This window comes from Nycticebus coucang, chromosome 3 (assembly GCF_027406575.1).
Source record: "Nycticebus coucang isolate mNycCou1 chromosome 3, mNycCou1.pri, whole genome shotgun sequence".
Classification (NCBI taxonomy): domain Eukaryota; kingdom Metazoa; phylum Chordata; class Mammalia; order Primates; family Lorisidae; genus Nycticebus; species Nycticebus coucang.
The window spans coordinates 47,022,425-47,042,621 of NC_069782.1; the positions used below are offsets into that span (position 1 = coordinate 47,022,425).

The window sequence follows — 20,197 nt, forward strand, 5'->3', positions numbered from 1 at the left end:
CAGAATGAAGGCGGGCAGCGCGGCCGGCGGCCGGCGGGGGCTGTCTCCCCCACCCCAGCGCCCGGAGAAGCGGTCCAACCACCTGAACCCCGAAAACACCAACAAGTAGTTTCTCGTCGGAGAAGGGCGGCGCAGCTGGGCGCCAAGATTCAGTCCGGCTGCCCGGAGAACCTCGTCCACCTGGGCACCGAAGCACGGCCACTTTTCTCTCGGTCTTCTTAAGGTATCAGGGAATGGTGGGAGGACGGGGGAGAGGGGCGATTTCCTGGGAAGGGCACGCTGACCCCGCAGCAGGCATCTCCCCGCCTTTCCGCAGTAGGAATGTAGAGTCGAAGCCGGGGGAGAGGGGCCCGGGGGCTGGAGACCGGGACACCGCCAGCCACCCTGGCGGCTGGGGACCCGGGGGGTGTGCCTGCCCGCGGCTCCCCCCTCCTGGAGAGCAGCCCCGCTCCACCACAAAGAGCATTTGTTTTCCTTGGGAAGGGGGATGGGTGGGATCCACTGATCACTTCTATTCTCAAAGATGGATCCTAGTTTGTTGTTTCCTTTCCCAAGTAATAATAACCCTAATAATATCAACGACAACAACAATAACAATAATGTGAAAAGGAAATTGGTGCGGAAATAAGGCGGAGGTCTCCTGGGTGAAAGGCAACGGCAGGGCATTTCTTTTTTCTCTGGTTTCTGCCTTCGTTCTTTTTGCATGCTCTGTGGAAGGAGAGTAGAGGTGAACCAAGAGCAGGTTGAGCAAAGGGCATTCCCTGAGCGCCGGGAGCCGGGAGGTGTGCGGGCTGAGCCCGGGGTGGGCGCGCGGCTGGCGCTTCGCGGGTCGGGGGCTCTCAGGCCACCAGCCTGCCGAGTTGTCTTAGAGAAGAGAACTCCCCTCTAAGGGAACTGCTATCAGGTCAGGGGAGGGGGACACAGAGGGTCCGAGAGGTGGATCCCAGAGACCAGTCAGGGGAGGGGGGAGACTGGGGGAAGGGAGGGGAGAAAGAGGGCTTAGGAGCGAGAGACGGGGGTTTGGGCAGGGAGGTAAGGGGTTAGCGAAAGTGAGCAGTTTAGATTTGAGAGGGGACAGAGGGGCGGAAGGGTGACGGGTGGAAAGATGAAGGAGGACAGGTCAGAGCCCCCAAAGGAAGGTGTGAGGCGGGGAAAACGGTGTTATCGCAGGTCAAGAAAGACTTGGGCTGCTACCTCCGTAGTTCTCTGGCAACCCGGGAAAGGTGTGATGAGAGAGGCGGGACAGGGCTGGACAGGGCTGGACTCTGATCTCTCCCGCGGAGGGCCCTTTGCCCCTAGCCCATCTGCCACTTCTGGGGCTGGGGCGGCGGCCTGGGTCACGACGTGCCTTGACGGCCGAGATCTTTAACTGGGCGCTGTTCACCTCCCCCCAGTCATGTCTGAGCCACAGAGATGGGCAAGATCCAGAGCAACGAGAGGGTGATCCTCAACGTCGGGGGCACCCGCCACGAGACCTACCGCAGCACCCTCAAGACCCTGCCCGGAACTCGCCTGGCCCTGCTCGCCGCCTCCGAGCCCCAGGGCGACCGCCTGACCGCGGCGGGCGACAAGCTGCAGCCGTCGCCCCCTCCGCTGTCCCCGCCGCCGCTGGCGCCCCCGCTGTCCCCCGGCCCTGGCGGCTGCTTCGAGGGCGGCGCCGGCAACTGCGGCCCCCACGGCGGCGGCGGCGGCGACCACCCCGCGGGCGGCCGCGAGTTCTTCTTCGACCGGCACCCGGGCGTCTTCGCCTACGTGCTCAACTACTACCGCACCGGCAAGCTGCACTGCCCCGCCGACGTGTGCGGGCCGCTCTTCGAGGAGGAGCTGGCCTTCTGGGGCATCGACGAGACCGACGTGGAGCCCTGCTGCTGGATGACCTACCGGCAGCACCGCGACGCCGAGGAGGCCCTGGACATCTTCGAGACCCCCGACCTCATCGGAGGCAGCGCGGACGACGACGAGGACCTGGCGGCCAAGAGGCTGGGCATCGAGGACGCGGCGGGGCTGGGGGGCCCCGACGGCAAGTCCGGCCGCTGGAGGAGGCTGCAGCCGCGCATGTGGGCCCTCTTCGAAGACCCCTACTCGTCCAGGGCAGCCAGGGTAAGGCCAGACTCCACCTCTCTCAACTTCCCCTAACTCTCCCCCCAACTCTGTTCTTTTCCGAGGGCCTCTGAGATGGGGACAGTAGACTGAGATACGGGAGAGAACTGGAGCTTCCTAGCGGGACGTCAGAGGCTTGTGCGGTGCAGGGCACACCCAGGCGTCCTGGCCATCAGTCCTCACCCTTCACCCCCATGTCCTCCTCCTCTCGGTCCAACTCAGGCAGATTTACTTTAGCAGACGGAACCCAAGGGGCGAATGCTGACTTCTCTGTACAAGGCTTCTGAGACCTTTTCCTGAAACTGGGGTCACCACTGCATTTTCCCCTCACCTTGTTCTAATGTCTCCTTTAGCTTGGATGTCTCTTCGTGACTCCTGGTCATCCCTATTGGACATTTTCAGTAAGGTCCCTTCACCTCTGACTCACCCAGAGCAGTGGCTCCAGTTAGTTATCTTATCCGAGGACAGAGGCAGGGGAAATGTGGAACACGTGAATGTGACTGGGACGGGGAAGGTTTGTCAGGAGGTTCATTTTGTGAAGAGAATGCCCAGAACGCTATTTGGGCTTGTCTCTTCCCAAGAGAGAGGAATTCAGGACTGCTGGTTTCAGTGAGTAGACCAGAGAGCCTGCCCACAGGCTGGACAGTCCAGCCTTGAGCCTTCCCCTTGGGCTGTTGCATCTCTTGTTTCTTACAGGTTGAAGGTGGATTAACCAATTGGGTCATCCCAGTTTTCTGAAATTGAGTAATTTAGATTACAATAAACTTTATTTTACTTTTTATCTTGTGACACCAGCTTCCATTTTTCTTTTTGATTTCTAGTTGAAGTGACAGCTTAAATTTAATCTTTGGCACTCCCAATTAATTCTTTCAAATGCCATGAAGGGACTTATAAAAGTAACCAATAATGACTTCTCCAGTTTAAATGAAAAAAAAAAATACAAATAACCAAAAATTAGACAGTATGTGGATGCTTTTTGATTATATGTGAGAACAGAGTGTTTCATTTAGTTAAATCTTGGTAATTGCATGTGTCCAGGCTACTTCTGACACCCAGAAAAATCACCCCTGGGAAGAATGGGAATTCTCCCAACTTCACAGTGGCTCTCTCCTCTTTATTTTCCTCCTTTGTATGTTAAAAGTGTCTGCATCTGATACGATGCAGCTGTCTATCTACTAACTTGTCAGAAGATGTGCTTTTGATACCACTTTGGAAATCCGTTTCATAGAATATGAAAGAGACAATTTAGAGCATTGCTACACTTTTGGGTCAGGATTTAAATACAAACATAAATTCTGGAATGTCCACATTCACATGTTGAAACTGAGTTGATAATAACCTCAACTTTGAAATCTTTCTTTTAAGATCATTCTATAAATTTGACAAGAGTTGTTATTCTGAAATAAAAAGTACATATTTATTTAAATTAAATCACAGGCTCATGACCATTACATCTGTTTTTTTTTTTAAATTCCTGCTGAGTACCATAAAGCTCTTTCCACTTGGTGGCTAAAAAGATAATCAGAATTTGTTTTAAGGCTCATCGTGTGATTTTTCTTTTTCCAGATCATGCACAACAAAGACAGAAGTTTTTATCATTTTTCTGTATGATCCATAATACATTTTATTGCAGGCCAGATCACAAAGCAAAAACTTTGAAAAAGTGTTCAACTTTCATCATTGCTATGAAATTTGGTTCTGTTGATTATTGGTCAAAAGGGTAAACTATTGACTTAAAAATGGTGTTTTTCTTTTTAATATTACTAAAATTTCATTGTAATAATATTGAGGATTTGATTGGCATCCTTTTTGGGCCAGGAAAGAACACAGAAACACTAAAGATTAACACAAATCCAGGAGCAAGTTGAAACAGAATCAGCTAAGAACCACAGATCTTGGAGATGGTGTTGTCAAGACCCTTTGTACTGTAGGTGAGGCAAAGGAAGACTAAGTGGTGGCCAAGGTCATACATACTCCAAGTTCATAAGAAAGCCAAAATTATTCTAGAGGTCTCATGACATCTTCTTCAGACCTCTCTAGATCTTTGCAGCTCATATGGCTCTGGAGATTTAATGCAGCATTGGACAGTCACTACGATTCTAATTTTGAAAGGTCATCTGTGACTTTTTAAATATATATGTTCCAGGACTTTAGTTCCTAGAATTTTTACCTTCTACCATCAAAAATAGAACAAAAAGACAGGATTTGAATTAACTTCATAAAAGGAAGACTGTGAACTTTCCATTTTTATTGACCAGTCAGGGCTAAATGTTTTGCTGTCTTTGGGGGGCCTTGCCTTCAGGGGAATCCCTTTCCAAGTTACTATGGGTTGCCTAAAAAAGAGTAATCAGAAGTGACCCTTCTATTTAAAAGTGACTTAATATTTTTATATGAACACTTTCAGTTCCGAAGATGGCCTGACTTAACGTTATCTAACTAGTTTGATAAGTAGTTACATTGGACAGTCACAGGATGTAATTACATTTTTCATGGGCACAATTGCAGGAAACATAAATCAGCAGTCAAATGATTTGTTTCATTTGTCCTCTTACTGCCATGGATCTCATTCTTAATAGAAGTTAAGCATTTATATTTTTATATATAGTCTTACTTTTATCATTACTTCTTTTATTGAATTGCTTGAGATGAAAAATTTTAAGTGTGTGAATTTTTTTTTAACTTGTTTTACATGTTTCATGATTTTTTTTATCCTTTCTTACTATTGAAGAGATTGGCTCGATTGTATAATGATATGTTCTATTTCTAACTTTTATTGTCTAAATAGCAGACTAAAATAACAGCGATAGGCAAAGGATAATTGAGTTTTGTGACACTTCAGTTTTGCCTTTTATTTTCGCTGACGTGTCTCTTCCGACTTTTAATTTATGAAGTGAACATGTATATTTGAGAGATCGAAATTGTTCTAGTTAATTTAATGAATAAATTTACGTTTTATACTCTTGAATTCTTCTCCTTAAGAATACTATTCAAAAAATGGAAATTTATAAAAATGCAAATACAAGTTGTCATGGAAACCTGTTGTGGAGAAAATAAGATCAGGGGAAAAAATGAGAGATTATGCTGTTGATGCCAGTGAGTGATATTTACAAATAGTGAAAAGTAGGGATGCATAGGCATATTTGTGAAAATGTTATGCACCGTATGCTTTCCATTTAATACTTAAGTGTTAGGTAAAATTGAAGCTCATATGTACTTTCCTCTGAAGACAGCATAGTGGGAGAACAGTACCAGGTAGAAATTCCTTGATAGAACTTCTAGATTTTTTTAAAAGTTTAAAAAAATAGCATAAAGGCACAAGAGTAAAATCAAAGATAATTTAAGAAATGTTCCATATTAAAGAGCTGAGAGCAGGTGTAAGCTTCCCTTTCTTCCTTTTCTTTTCACTTGTATTTTTGTGGGGGAGGGGAGGTGGTAGAATGCAGCTCTATTTAGAGTGTGGCTCTTCGCTTATTTATGCATAGCCTTGATTACCTGCTGGAGCTTTTGTTTTGTTTGTTTGTTTTTACTTTCAAAGAGCATTTCAGAAAAGAAAAACAAAAGAATAAACTGCCCTGGTATCCCATGTAAGATGCTGGCGGGGTGTGTTTTGGTACATGTCTAGATCTCGCCCATATTCTCTTGAACTTTGTCTCATTCTCCAGTGGGTCACAGTCATGTGGACTCATACGTGGGCTGTGTGAGTGAATTTATCATTTTTTTAATATTGAAAAGATTCACTTCGCTAGCATTTTAGATTGTTTTATTTCCACAGCATTATTAAAGAATACACATAGCTATTAAAATTTAAATTTCAATGTTTAGCATTAGATTGAAATTTGCAAAGTTATTATGTAACTTTTTATGGTCTTCTTTTTCCTCATCTCCAAACCACAAAACAAAACAAGGAAAAGATGATCTAAATAACTATGCTAGCATTTTTAAATGTAACATTTTATTTAAAAAAATTATAAGGTAGGGACAACTTAATCATATATTAAAATTAAAATAAGAAAATGTATTCATTATTACTTTTTAAGCATTACTCCAGTGAAAAGAATTAATGGCTACATATAGCTTGTTCATAGAACACTGTTGTCAATTAAACTTTTTAGGAAGCTCATTTATTCAATGAATATTGATTATGCAGTCATTCTAGATTGGAAACTATGTAAAGCAAAGGCATAAATAAAGAAGATATGAGCCTTTGCCCTTAAATAAACATACCTCTCTATTTATAATAAAACAACCATCAATATATTATGTGTGCTTAATTCAATTCTAGTTGAATTATGAAGGTAATATCTATTAAATTTGAAAAAATACAATATGATAACAGCAAAAAAAATTTCAGAAATATTAAAGATAAATTTTCCTTAAAATATTATTGTATAGAAATATTGCCTAGCATTGCAGTAAAATATTCCTTTCAGAAATGATCATGTTAAGGTATTATTAGTTTTTATTTTATTACAAAAATGTTAGATTCTTTAAATCTTGATTTGTTTTGTTTTCAAAATGACATGTAGGCTCTCTCCTTGCATACGAGGAAGGGTAATCTTACGCAAACAATTAAACTCTTGAGGGGTGTGGCCACATTCCTTCATTTTTTCCACATGCCTTAGAAGTCATGGCCAACCTTTTGACAATGTAAATCCAAGCATTGTATTCCTGAAGTGTCTGTAGTGATGGGCCAGTGTGTTTGGCTTTGCCACATAAGCATGTAAGTGGCTTTTGACCTTTTCTAGGCCACCCATTGTACAACTCATAAATAAATTCAATTTTATGCTAACATTCTGAGACTTAGAAAGGGTTAGAGGTATCTAGTTCAATACATTACTAATAGAACCAAGGAACTTCATTTGCCAATTGTATTTTCAGAAGTGTGTTCGATCATACACTATGTGATCTGATCTATTGTTGAGTATTAGTTGTGCCAAAGATGAATGTAGTTGGGCAGATTAGGTAAGACTTTTTTCTGTAAAATTGTGCTAAGAGGTTATTTATAAGCTTGAGTTCACAAAATTAAAGACAAGAAATTGTTTGTTCAGAAAGCACATTTTTAAAACAACCGAAAAAGAAATGTGTAAGTTTATATGAAGATACCAATAAACCTCTCCCAATTGAAAAATGTGTATCACTACCATTAATTTTTACTACTACAAATAAAGTAAAAGTAATTCCCAAGTCCTGTATTTTTTTTTTGAACTTCTGAGTTGTATTTCCTTTTTATTATGGCAAACTTTAAAAATATGTCTAAATGAAATAGTAAAGGGCACTGGAGATAAACAGAGATTTTTACAAGGAAATATGTAGTGCCCAATGGTCCAAACAATAACCATCAATGTACGATGTACCCCTAATTCAATTCTAGTTGAATCGTGAAGGGGTCTTCTTTCAGAAGAGCAGTAAAGATAATCTTTTATGGCAGAATAGCCCTGCTTTTTGCTTTTTTTTTTTAAATAGGTTGAAGGATGCTAATAATTTTAATACTGTGTAGTCAATATTTTTAATAGGAATTGGAGAGAATGTGAGTATTGGGAGGAGAAGATAGCAAGACTAGCTATTATATGGAAACAGAATTGGAAAAGCATCTGGATTGGGAACTATGAGACTAACCTTGAGTTCAACACCAGCTGCATGACTTTGGAGGATTTATGTTGTCTTCTTTAGTCTTGGTTTCTCTTGCCTTATTCTGAAAAATAAAACAACCAAAAAATTTGGGGTGACATGTCGAACTAGATAGTGTCTAAACTTCTTTCCAGCTCTATGATTTTGAGGTTAGTAGGATAATTATTGCTAAAGATCCTGAGGGTGGGGGGAAGGACCAACACAATTGTGCCCATTTTGATTGTACTCTAAGGACCATCACAATCACAAGGTAAACCAGAATCGATTTTTTTTTTTTTTTGCATTTGTAACTTTCTGCCCTTTTTTCCTACAGCTGTTGGATAGCTATTGCTCTGGTTACCATAGAAACAGGTTAGCTCTTAGCTTCCTGTTTCCATTGAAAACAGCTTTCTCTCAACCACATATTGATCTCAGGAAATCATTTTGCTGTGGCTCTGTCATGAAACCCATAAAGATGATCTGCTCTGTCATTTCCTAGGTCTCTGATTCAGTGCAGCTGTGTCTCCATCCACCCACAAGGGTAACTGATTAGATAATCTCAGTTTTATTTCCATTTGAAAAGTATCTTGTCAAAGACACCATCCTTTTCCCTTTCTATATTTTATACAGAAGGGAAAGTCTTATTCACTTGAAGATTTACAGATAGGCTTAACACATTTAAATGTTTACAAAATAGTGTCAAATTATTCAGTTCTAATCTCTTTCATAACTTATTCTATCAGAATAATCACAGAGAATAGTATGTTGTCTAGCGCACTTCATAAGTTTATATTTTAGTGTCCTCATTGATGAAGCCTATTTCAAAATAAATGTGTATGTGTATTGTATAACACTCCATATTTCTCCTTTAGGATAATAGTTTTTCTATTTAGGGAATACAAATGTACATAAAAAGAAGATATTCATTGTTATAACATAGGTACATACTCAAGGAATGTGGTTGTAAAATTTGCATGTTGACAAAGATGGAACAGGCTTGTAGGGATATAACTTAAAGTTTTGATTGAGAAGTGTGTGTGTCTTATATATACAAATCCAATAAGTACTATTTTAATGAAGTTGGAGACAGAAATATATGATAGACATTTATGGTTTTGAGGACTAGAACTAGAATGAAACTGGCAATCATCTGATGCAATTGCCTCAATTTGCAGAAAAATCAACTGCCATGTTCCAGCCAAAACTAGTTAGTGACACCAGCAGTGCTAGAATTCAGGTTGTCTGCCTTCTGATTCGGTGTTCTTCCCATTCTGTGTGGTCTGCTCCATCCACAAGGTGCTGAACAGTAAATGCACAAATTTTAGCTGTTGGGAAGCAGCAAGCGTGGGGTGGGGGGGTGGGGATAGTCAGGACAGGCTCTGCCCCTAGCATGTCTTATTTTTCAACAATATCAAGAAAGTGTCACTATCTTAGGTATTCACTTTATTTGCAGGCCCCCTCCGAGTCCAGTTTTCCACCGGTTCTACACATTATTGTCCACTACCGTTAAAAGTCTCAAAATGAATCTACCTGTTCACTTACCCTCTTTCTTTTCCTTCCCCTCATACTCCCGGTGAGAGGATCTACAGAAGCCTTTCCTCCCAAGCTGAGCCAGGATTTGTTTAGATAAGTAAGAAACGATACCCATCTTGCCTTTGATCCTTTTTGTGTAATGTCTTTTGTAATAAGTTTTACTACTCTTGTTTGATTTACTGTTTTGATTTTTGTCCTTTTTAAATTCAACCTATTGGCAATAAGTAATATGTTTTATACAGAAGAACCTCGACTTCTAAAATGTAATTAGCCCAGTCATGGTGGGTTTACTCAGGGACAACTGGCGAATTAGAGAAGTAAAATGTGTTTGGAGCTGCTGGAGATCCACAAAAGAGGTTGGATGCTGTTGTGAGGTCAGCAAGTAGATGCAGAAAACTTTTCCTTTCTTCAGTGGACAGTCAGATGCAGGTGGTATGATGGAAACATAAAGCAATGTTACAATTATGGGAGTGTCCAAGAGGATGCAGTTTACGGGAATCAAAACAGAAGGACTTGGGGCAAAATATTGCTGGTAATTTCTGAAAAAAAGTACTCTTTAATAGCTTCAATCACTTGACTGGTCTCCTCTCCTGAAAGTTAATAATGACAAGCACCTCTTTGTAATCTGACACATCCACAGTGCTCCATGAGTCCAGAAGATCCTCTGCAGCCGCCTCAGTAGAGTCCTCTTCATCTTTGTTTGAGAGTGTTGGTTGGGTGTGCTGCCAGATCTTACAGCCTTGCCCTTCTTCATGTATTTGATCGCACTGTTGACGTCTTTAAAAATTGGAGCAAAAGCTGAGATAGTCTTTACAGATTTTTCTGTGATTTGGTCACAGCAGAGGAAGGTGTTTTCTTCTGCATTGACATAGACATGACTTAGGTATGAACAACTGCCAACTTTTGACCACAGACATTCTCCTTTTTTACACCAATATTTATCGAGCATTTTTAAGTTGTTCAGTAAATGATAAGATGCAAATACAACTTTTATAAAATACTAATTTTAAATAATGTTGTCTAATATAGTCAAGTAGTAGTATTTGACTCTAAAATTAAGAGTCAAATATAAAATATATAGTTTACTACAAATATAAAACTATATGTTTATGAATTATGTGTAAGCAAAAACTATTTGGACCAATACGATTTTATTTAACTGCTTTGTCAGATTAGGGTTCAATGAAAGGGTTAAACACATTCATTATTTATGTTAAATTTGTGTCTGTGTTGCAAATTATACAACAGAAATTAAAATCAGTAAAATTGATATTGAGGAAAACAGAACAGTATTGTTATTACAGTTTAACTTATTATTTCAGCTGCCCTGGCTCTCTATTTTGTGCTTCCCGTGGTGAGCAAGGAGGACACTATTATAAAAGTTATTAGATTACCCTTAATGAAACCTATACGTCAAGTGGATGTATAGCAAATGGATAAAATAGAACCTCATACTGGCCCCTGTCTGTGGAAAGAGAATCCCTTTGATTTTTTTAATCTATTAGAATTTTATTATTATTACGTAGTGAACCTAAACAGCCATATAAAATGATTCATAGATGCAGCAACATTGAGCAACTATCATATTTGTATCATTTGTGAACTTATGCTTAATTTGTAAGCTCATAATGGTGTTGACTATACTTTGATACTTAGAGTGAAATGCCAGAAATATAAAATTTAAGCCAACTAATGAAACCAAGTATGTTTTACTGTACTATTAAGCTTTGATGGCATTCAAAAATGATTAGTCTTGATGTAAAACTAGGATTTTCTTTAACTAATTGCTTCAATTTCTTCTCTGAGTTTGCTATTCAGTTTTTAGCTGTAACATGTATATGCTGTAAGTTCTTAGTTTTTTTTTTTTGATTTAGTAATTGTTTTAAAGCTCTGTTTATCTTTCAATTTATGTATCATTGATGTATCATCTCTGATTTATCTGTCTTAGGCGGTTTCTAAGTGACTTTCGTTTTTAGAGGTAAGTGCAGTTGTCAGAGTACTTGATAATGTACTTCACGGCAGGGTCCTTTTATCAATAGTCTTTTTGTTTTTCCTCTACCTTCATTTGTATGGATTGGTTGTCAAGCATTTGTATATTTCTCCCTTAACTAAACAAACTGGGAGAGAACAAAGCATCAATTATTTTAATGTTTTTGAATCTCTCAGCTGACAGTTGTTGAGCTTCAACTATTGGCCAGGACTAGGTATGTACTAAGAATTAAAAATTGATAAAATTTGGTGTTTGTCTTTGAGACACTTGTATTCTGTAGGAAAAGAAGAATTCTAAAACCATGGTTATAATAGAATATACTAAGTGCTACCACTGAGATACCGGAATGGTGTAGACACACAGACTAGGGTGGGCCCACTCACCTACACAGAGGAGATGACATTTTATCTAATTCCCAAAAGATTATTAGGCATTTCTCAGCAGCCAAGGGGAGGGCCAACAGGGTAGTGAGCAAACATGGAAGCTAAACAGAAAATACTGTGGCATGTAACATTGAGTAACAGAAAGACCAGAGGCAGGGGACAACACATAAGCAAATCCACAGACCTGTGAGGCGAGGGAGGGTGGAAATTGGGAAGGAAGGGACTACTGGGCTGTTTACGAATAAGATTCCCTGCTGACATACAAGACTCAGTCAGGACTGGACTGGACACTACAGTTTTTTCAGTTTACTTAAAATTTTCACTTCCCAAATTTAGATGTGCCTATGAATCACCTATGATGGTGACTCAAATTTTACTTATCAGTTCTCACTCCCAAGATCTTACGTCACTAGGATTTGGGTGAGATTCACATCAGGTGAATGTGTGTTGGTTTGTAACTGGCTACTTGCCCCATATGTGCCAGGACTGTGATACAACTGCTGAAAGAAACAATACGATTTAGCAATGAATTAAGAGAACAATCACCCTTAGACTTCGTATTTTTCAAAGTGTGTTTATATACCTCCAGTTCTGTGGGTGTTAACAGGCTATGTTTTATATCTTCAGCAAGGTCCTTCTTTAAGCCTCCTTCCTCTCATTTGCAGATGGGAGAAAATTATAGTGTCCGACCCAGTGGATTTCTATAAGGTTGCACTGAGCATGTTCACACCTATAATACAGGTCTAGTTCTAGAAATGTCATTTGAATTATTGTTATTATACTTATTATTATTCTGTGAGGCAAACATTAGTTATTTTTAGAGGTACTGTAACGAGTGATTGTAATCACTCGCTCACTTAAGAGGACTTGCTGGCATTTAGATGTTCATGAAGAAAGAAGTTGTTACTCCTTGAGATTTTTCACTTGGATACTAAATGACTAGAAAGTGGTAGAAGTCATTCTTTCATTTATGATTAAATAGTGATTAATTAGAACAATATCTAACATGAATGTCTTATATACCAGGCATTTTGCAAATGGCAAGGTGGAGGGGTAAGGATATATTCCCTGCCCTTAACATACCTGTAGTCTACTGGAAGAGAACAACAAAAGGTTGATGATGATAGTACAATTTCATAATATCTTTCATAATTTCAAGTACAGTAGTATTTCTAGAGGGCACTTTGGAGGTTAACACAGTCTTGCAAAGGTTGATAAAATATTCCTGGGGAAAAATATACTCCTGTTTGTACAGAGGCGATGAGAAAACAGCTAGATTTTATGGCAGTGGGGAAATCTAAACAGTTTCAAGAAGGAAGGAAGGCGTGGTCTGTTCGAGGTCCTGTGGTTAATAGAATACAGCTGGAGCACAGGGCAGATGGGGAGATGTGCCAGGAGGCAGGTGCTGGGGTTGGCTGGAAATGCTCGATAAGTTCTACGGAGAAGGTCTTGTCCTTCCTTGTTGGTAATGGGGATGTTGTAATTATTTGCCACCTGTAAGAAAGACTCGGCCCTCACTTCAGGTATAAATTAAATGGTGATTTATTACACCTGCACAGGTAGGCTGCCGCCCAAAGGTGAACGGCCCTGAAGAGAAAAACAGGCTGCCTTTTATACTTGTTTTGTGCTGTGTTGGCAGGCAAGCTGGGGAGCATAGAATCAGGATGTGGCTGGTTAGCTCAGGGGCAGGGTTACAGAGTTGGCTCAGGGGGGCTACAGCATGGTGATCGCGTGGTGTACTACATGGTGGTTGGCATGGGGACAACTTGGGGGATGCAGTACCCTGGGAACTTCGCGTAGGTAATTCTTTTAACCATTGTTTAGCCATTGCTGGGGGTTGGGGTAAGTTCTACCCTTGTTTTACCTGTTGCTAGGAGTTCTTGGGAACTCAGGGAACTTCCTTGTTCTATTCTGGACCTGTTCTCAGAATTAACCCAAGCGGGTGTTTGAGATGTGCCAGGACTCAGGCTGAGACAGGGGTCTTCAGGGGTCCTTTTGCTGTGTACTACAGGGAGATTTTGAAGGATTTTGAGCAGAGCTGTGACATACATTTGTAATTGAGAAAATCATTCTGAAACCTTTGTAGCTGAAGAAATTATTGAACTGGATGAGGGCAAGTATAAGTTTTTCAGGAGGGACACAGTTTTGCCTGTTATTGAATACGTAATATAGGTAAGCGACTGAATGGCAAGAGGGTGAAGTAAAATGGACACAGATGGAGAGTTTTGTTTAGGTGCAGTGAATGAGGTAGACAGAAAAATCCAGAATGTTCCCCTAGTTTCTATTTGCATAATGGGACCAGAGAACTTTTCTGATTTTTTTTCTAGTTCAAGAATTGGTGGTTATAATTTGAGAAGCTGGTTCGTGTATAGTTATTCTTTCATGAGATTTAACACTATTCTACTTGGTATTATGTTTTGTGATTTTTCCTTTTCTCTATGTCAGTTAGACAATTACACAAGGCTATTTCACAGACTTTATGGTTGTGAAAGTAGATGCTAAGAATGTCCCTTACAACTTTTGGTTACTATAATTTACCACCATAAAAAATTAGTGAAGGGATAAGCAGTCCTCTTATTGAATATCAAAATAAAGAAGCAATACTCCCCCCACCCCCGCAAAAAAAAGAAAACAAAAAGAAGAGAAATATAGGAATATAAGCTTTGTGTTGCTACCACTTTGGTTTTTAAAGCCCAAGAAAATAATATTGATTATTGCATAATTTCTATAGAATAGAAAGTGGTCCAAGTACATCTCAAAGCTAGAAACTGAATTGAAGTAGGGATTTAAAAAATGGTAATGCAATTTAGTAGTTTACACTTTGGAAAATTGCTTTAAATAAAATTTGCTTTTCCATTCTTGTGATGCTTTACGTAGGAGGATGTTCTCCAAATCTTTCCAAGTAAATAGAAAAGATATAAAGTCTCCATCTTTCTTGATGGCTGAATAGTACCCCATGGTATACTTACCACAGAGCATCCTCCTAAGGAAATTATTACAAAGATGGAAAAAGCAATCCTCCAGTGGGCTCAGTATTAATATGAAACTAGTAGATGAACAACTGCATACCCACATGAGAGAAAAACACATTTAAATTTGAGGGGGAAGAGGGTGGCAGAAGCTCTCACCCATCAGGTGGGGGTATAAGGCATAACTCCTGGGTGAAAGGCTCAACTGGAACTTGGACTTTACCTAACAAATGCAAACAACATAACCTAATTGTATGTACCCTTATATTAATCTTAATTTTTTGTTGTTGTTGTTGCAGTTTGGCTGGGGCTGGGTTCGAACCTGCCACCCTCAGTATATGGGGGCAGCACCCTACTCACTGAGCCACGGTGCTGCCCTTCATCTGAAGTTTTTAGAAAAGTCCAAGAAGGAACAATGTAGTGAGGAAGAAAAAGAAAATGAAAACAAGTACCAAAGAGATAAACTGGAAAGATGGTGACTTCAGACACAAGGCCCAGTAATTCCTTCTGAAGCACAAACACACAACATCTTCTTGATTTAAAAGCCTTTATCCCTTTCCTTGCTCTACACACTGAGATCACATCTCATAGCACGGCTCTTCAGGGTCTTGTGACACCCATGCTCCTAGGCACTGTTCTTACAACTCCACTACCAAAGATATGGTGGCACTCAGGTAACATTTTTGCCATTCCTGAGCAGAAGAAATGTGCTCCCTTTCCTGTCCGTTACCATCCCACAGCCTGAATGACCCCTCCCCCGTGGTTTAACTGATGGACTCAATCATCTTTCAAAATCCTGCATAGCTCTTACTTGACACCCTCAAAACTCTCTCTAAAGCAGTCACTTTCTTTCTCTAAGCTTCCACATCACCTGGTAGACACTGTATTATAGCGTGCAACTAACTGAATTAAGGCTGCTAAAATAATTCATCACAAATTACAACAAGAGTGTTATTTAAAACAACAGAAACCTGTCTTCTTACCGTTTGGGAGGCTAGAAGTCCAGAATCGAGGGGGTGGGCCTGACTCTGAAGTGAGGGGAGTAGATAGGCAGGATCTTGCAAAACAGGATTCCCTTTACAACACAGCGTAGGAGGAGCAGACGGGCATGCCGAAAGTCCTGTGAAAGTCTGAGAAAGGGAGTTTTGTTTGGAGACGGAACTTTAGAGTATTTCGGTCAGTACAGAGTTATCTTTCCTTTCTCTTTTCTCCGCCCACCTCTCCTCTCCTGCACCTGTACTGACCCACATCGCACCATATTCAACCTGCCTTCCCCTCACCTCATCCTGTTTGCTTTATATCTTAGAATTTCTAGTCCAGTGACAGCAACTTTTCCTGTTTTTAATCCTTGTGATTTTTTTCATCATTTTAATGGGATTTGGGTAAGGGAATAAGATTTATTATCTTCAACTTGAATTTTGTTATATGTGTATAGGACAGTGGTCCTTAACTTTCCTAATGCCGCAACCCTTTAATAAGTTCCTGTGTGTCCTAACCCACAGGTTGAGAATTGCTGGTATAGACCATACTAGTTACAAACTTGTGTATAAGGACACTATTTCATTCTTTTTGTTGTTCCCTAGAGTTATGAACAGTGCTTGGTTATTTTCTCCCTAGATTGTTAAAAAGTGTATATATTTATAGGGCACAATGTCATATTGTTATGTGTTTACAATGTAGAATGATTAAATCAGGGTAATTAAATCCATCACCTCAAATTTTTTGTGGTGAAAACATTTAAAATCCACTTTTTATAGCAATTTTAAAATATATAGTGCTTTATTACTTTAGTCACTATTTTGTGCAATAGATCATTGAAGCTTATGTTTTTATTACTATCTGTTTATGGTTTTTGGCCGGGGCTGGGTTTGAACCCGCCACCTCCGGCATATGGGACCAGCGCCCTACTCCTTGAGCCACAGGTGCCACCCTATCACTATCTGTTTAATTCCATGAGATTCCTTGCCTGCGGGGGTATCTGCCTCTATGGTTCTTCAACACAGGCAATGTTTTTCTTCCCCTCTTTGAGCCCAATTTCCTTTCTCACTTTTTCATCTATTCTGATATTCAAATTCATACATACTCATAATGAGAAAATTTGAAGCCTAGGTGTAGTGTGTGATTTTGTCATTGCCATGAGAAGCTTGTTAGACTAACATTAAAAAAATCTTGAAAATTATTACTTGAGCAATAGTGAAATTTTTAATTTGCTACCTGCCCACTGAGAATACATTTGTAAGAACCACGACCTTTGATGGCTTAACAGATGTTTCCAAGTCTCCATGGAAAACACACCATTAAGTTGAAATAATGTTTACATATTATGTACTTCTAAGTTTTTACTCAGAGACATTGACAGTGAAACCAAATGTCAAGTCCCCAGCATGTGACGCAGCTGACTCACAGTAATAGATGGCCCTGACTGGCCCAGTAATTACACGGAACGGAGACCTTCACTGAAGGGTGGTGTGTCCTAGGAAAAGAGGCTGAAGAGTGGCTGTTGCCCCAGCAAAGAAATTAGACAAAGAGCAGGAAAGAGGATTCCTGTTCATCACATTGTTGTTACTTTGTTTCATTTAATAAATTAGAAATATCCAAAGCTGATTTTTCCTCTGTGGTATCTAGAATAAACCAATGTGGTGAAGACTGCACGTATTACAAGTAAAACCTAATAATGCCCAAATTGTTCACCCAACTATGGAAGACAGCAGGACTGAGAAAGTCATTTTTTTTTTAAATTTATTTATTTATTTATTTATTTATTTAGAGACAGAGTATCTAAATAACTATGACAGAGTTATTTAGAGACAGAGTATCTATGTCACCCTGGGTAGAGTGCCGTGGCGTCACAGCTCACAGCAACCTCCAACTCTTGGGCTTAAGCAATTCTCTTGCCTCAGCCTCCCAAGTAGCTGGGACTACAAGTGCTTGCCACAGCGCCTGGCTATTTTTGTTGTTGTTGTCGTAGTTGTCATGGTTTGGCAGTTGTCATTGTAGTTGTTTTGTTGCAGTTGTTATTGTTTGGCAGGCCAGGACCAGGTTCGAACCTGCCAGCCCCAGTGTATGCAGCTGGTGCCCTAGCTGCTGAGCTACAGACACTGAGCCAAGAACTGAGAAAGTCATTTAAAGAAACATGTATAAATTATAAAAGTAAATGTTTTTACAACAGGGATTGGAGGATAGACTGAGGAAGAAAATGGCCCTTTCCTCCCAAAGATTATTAGAAATTAATTTCATTGTCTCTAAGACAATTGTAGCCCTAAGGGTATGTAGAGTTTTATTTTAAATTAAATATTTAACATTCATAGGTAGGAACATAGTACCTTTTCGTTGTATTTAAATCTAGTTTTAGGTCTAAGATAATTTTATAGCTTACTTCATATAGGTCCTATGTGTTTATTTTAAACATTATTACTAAATATTTTATGTTTGGTTGGTGTTAATGATATCTCACAGTCCATTACATTTTCACCTGTCATTGATGGCACATGAGTTAGACACTACTTTTATGCATATATCTCTTACTGAATTCTTATCAACTGAAATAGTGTTTAAGCTTATTGTCTTAGCTTTTGTGGCTACATCATATATCAGTGATAATTCAGTTTGTAATTTATAAGTTATAACTAATCTATCCTATCTCTTCCTGTTTTCGTTATACACATAGAATTTATAACTTTTTTTACAGTCATAATTTTCGAACACATTTGTACTTGTTTAGTTACTACTATTGCTTTCCTGACTTGACAATATTTCGTCGTTTTTGCATCAGTTTGGAAACACTTCTTTGTGGCATGCTATATATACTAAATTTCTTTATGAAACTCGGGAATAGCTTGAATATATGTGTGTGGGCTTTCACATAATCACAGGATACCTTTCTGTTGAATTCTCATATGAAAACTTATCTTGGTTTACTACAGAATTTTTGGAGGCATGATTTTGTTTCTTGAAACATGTTATCTAATATTTAGAAATAATACAGTGTAGGAAAAGAAAAACAGGATAGGAACATTCCAATGTTGTGAGTATAGGCAGGGGCCCTAAACATATCTTGGGTCTGGAAAAGTCCCTAGAAGGGTGTGACATATGGATAAGATGCAAAGAAAGTGTAGAATTTCACCAAAAGAGATAAAGAAATATTCAAGAAATGGGAATTGGGGCAGCGCCTGTGGCTCAAAGGAGTAGTGTGCCAGCCCCATATGCTGGAGGTTGTGGGTTCAAACCCAGCCCTGGCCAGAAACTGCAAAAAAAGAAAGAAAGAAATGGAAATTGGTAAGATGGGATGAGGGGAGCAAAGCAAAGCAGGGGTAGAGAGCGCAAAAAGGGAGTTAGAGGCCAGGCACGGTACTCACACCTGTAAGGCCAGCACTCAGGCCGGGGTGGGAACATCCCTTGAGATCCTGAGTTTGAGACCAGCCTAAGCAAGAGGGAGACCCTGTTTCTACCAAAAGTAGCAGAAATTAGCTGGGCTTGTGGCATGCACTGGTAGTCCCAGCTACTTGGGAGACTGAGGCAGTAGGATTGCTTAAACCTATGAGTCAGAGGTTGTTGTGAGTGAGACTGACACCATGACACTCTAGCCTGGAGCAATAATAGAATGCCTTGGAAAAAAAAAAAGAAGAAAAAGAAAAAAGAAAGGTAGTCAGAGAACAATCAAAGCATATGACCCTACAACAAGTTAGTTGCATGCTGTTGGATAATCATATTTCATTTTTTGAAATGTTGGATAATCATATTTCATTTCATTTCATTTTCATAAGTTCATATTTCATTTTTTGTAAAAGAACCTCCTCTGCTCGGCGTCCATTGCTCAGTGGTTAGAGTGCCAGCCACATGCGAGTTCCAACCTGGCCAGGGCTTGCTAAATCACAATGACAAGTACAACAACAACAACAAAATAGCCAGGCATTGTAGCCTATACTCCCAGCTACTTGGGAGGCTGAGGCAAGAGAAATGCTTAAGCCCAAGAGTTTGAGGTTGCTGTGAGCTATGATGCCACTTCACTCTACAGAGGGTGATATAGTGAGACTCTGTCTCAAAAAAAAAAAAAGCCTTCTCCTAAAATGAGTTATGAGAATTAGATGATGACAATTACACGAGATAATGTATTCAATGTGCTAGCAGAGTGTGTATGACACAAAGAGCAATCTATAAATGATAGCCCATTATTACAGGAAGTGTAAAGGCTGGCTGATGTTCAAAATCTTTAACCTAATAATTGGTGATATGTATTAAATGCTTTTTTGTATGGCTGGGCCTCAGGACAAGAGAGCCTCTTTTCATTAGTTCATATGTAGAAAATCCAGGAGGTTGTTGAAGAGAGTTTTAAGATTTTGTATGTTTTATCAGTAGGCTGTAGGTTGAACAGAGCTGACCACCTGCTATCACCGCCTTGACCATAATTGGGTCAGGTGTGGACTCTGGGTAGACAGGAAGTAAAAGAACATTTTTGATACCATTGCCTACTTCTCTAAATGAGATGTAGGGGATGAATGATCAAATAGTATGCGGTGAACGAGGTAACTTTTGTTTAATGAATTACGATGCCTAGCACAGGCTAGTACAGAGTCATGGTCAAAGAAGAGTTTTCCCAGAAGACTGGTCACTGTGTT

At 40.0% G+C, this 20,197-nt stretch overlaps 1 protein-coding gene across 12 annotated transcripts in view; it reads left to right on the forward strand.

The window, feature by feature from the left end:
- Nucleotides 1-1,392: 1,392 nt before the first annotated feature.
- KCNC2 (potassium voltage-gated channel subfamily C member 2) overlaps nt 1,393-20,197 on the forward strand; it is a 243,879-nt gene continuing 225,074 nt past the window's right edge. For 11 of the 12 annotated variants that reach the window (XR_008378954.1, XM_053585401.1, XM_053585399.1 and 8 more), the window contains exon 1: nt 1,399-2,100. Coding sequence is in view for 11 of the 12 variants with exons in the window: in XM_053585401.1 (XP_053441376.1) it covers nt 1,414-2,100 (687 nt within the window). In the remaining variant the exon portion in view is untranslated. Of the gene's footprint in view, nt 2,101-20,197 lie in introns of all 12 variants that reach the window. The other variant, XM_053585397.1, reaches the window with a different exon arrangement.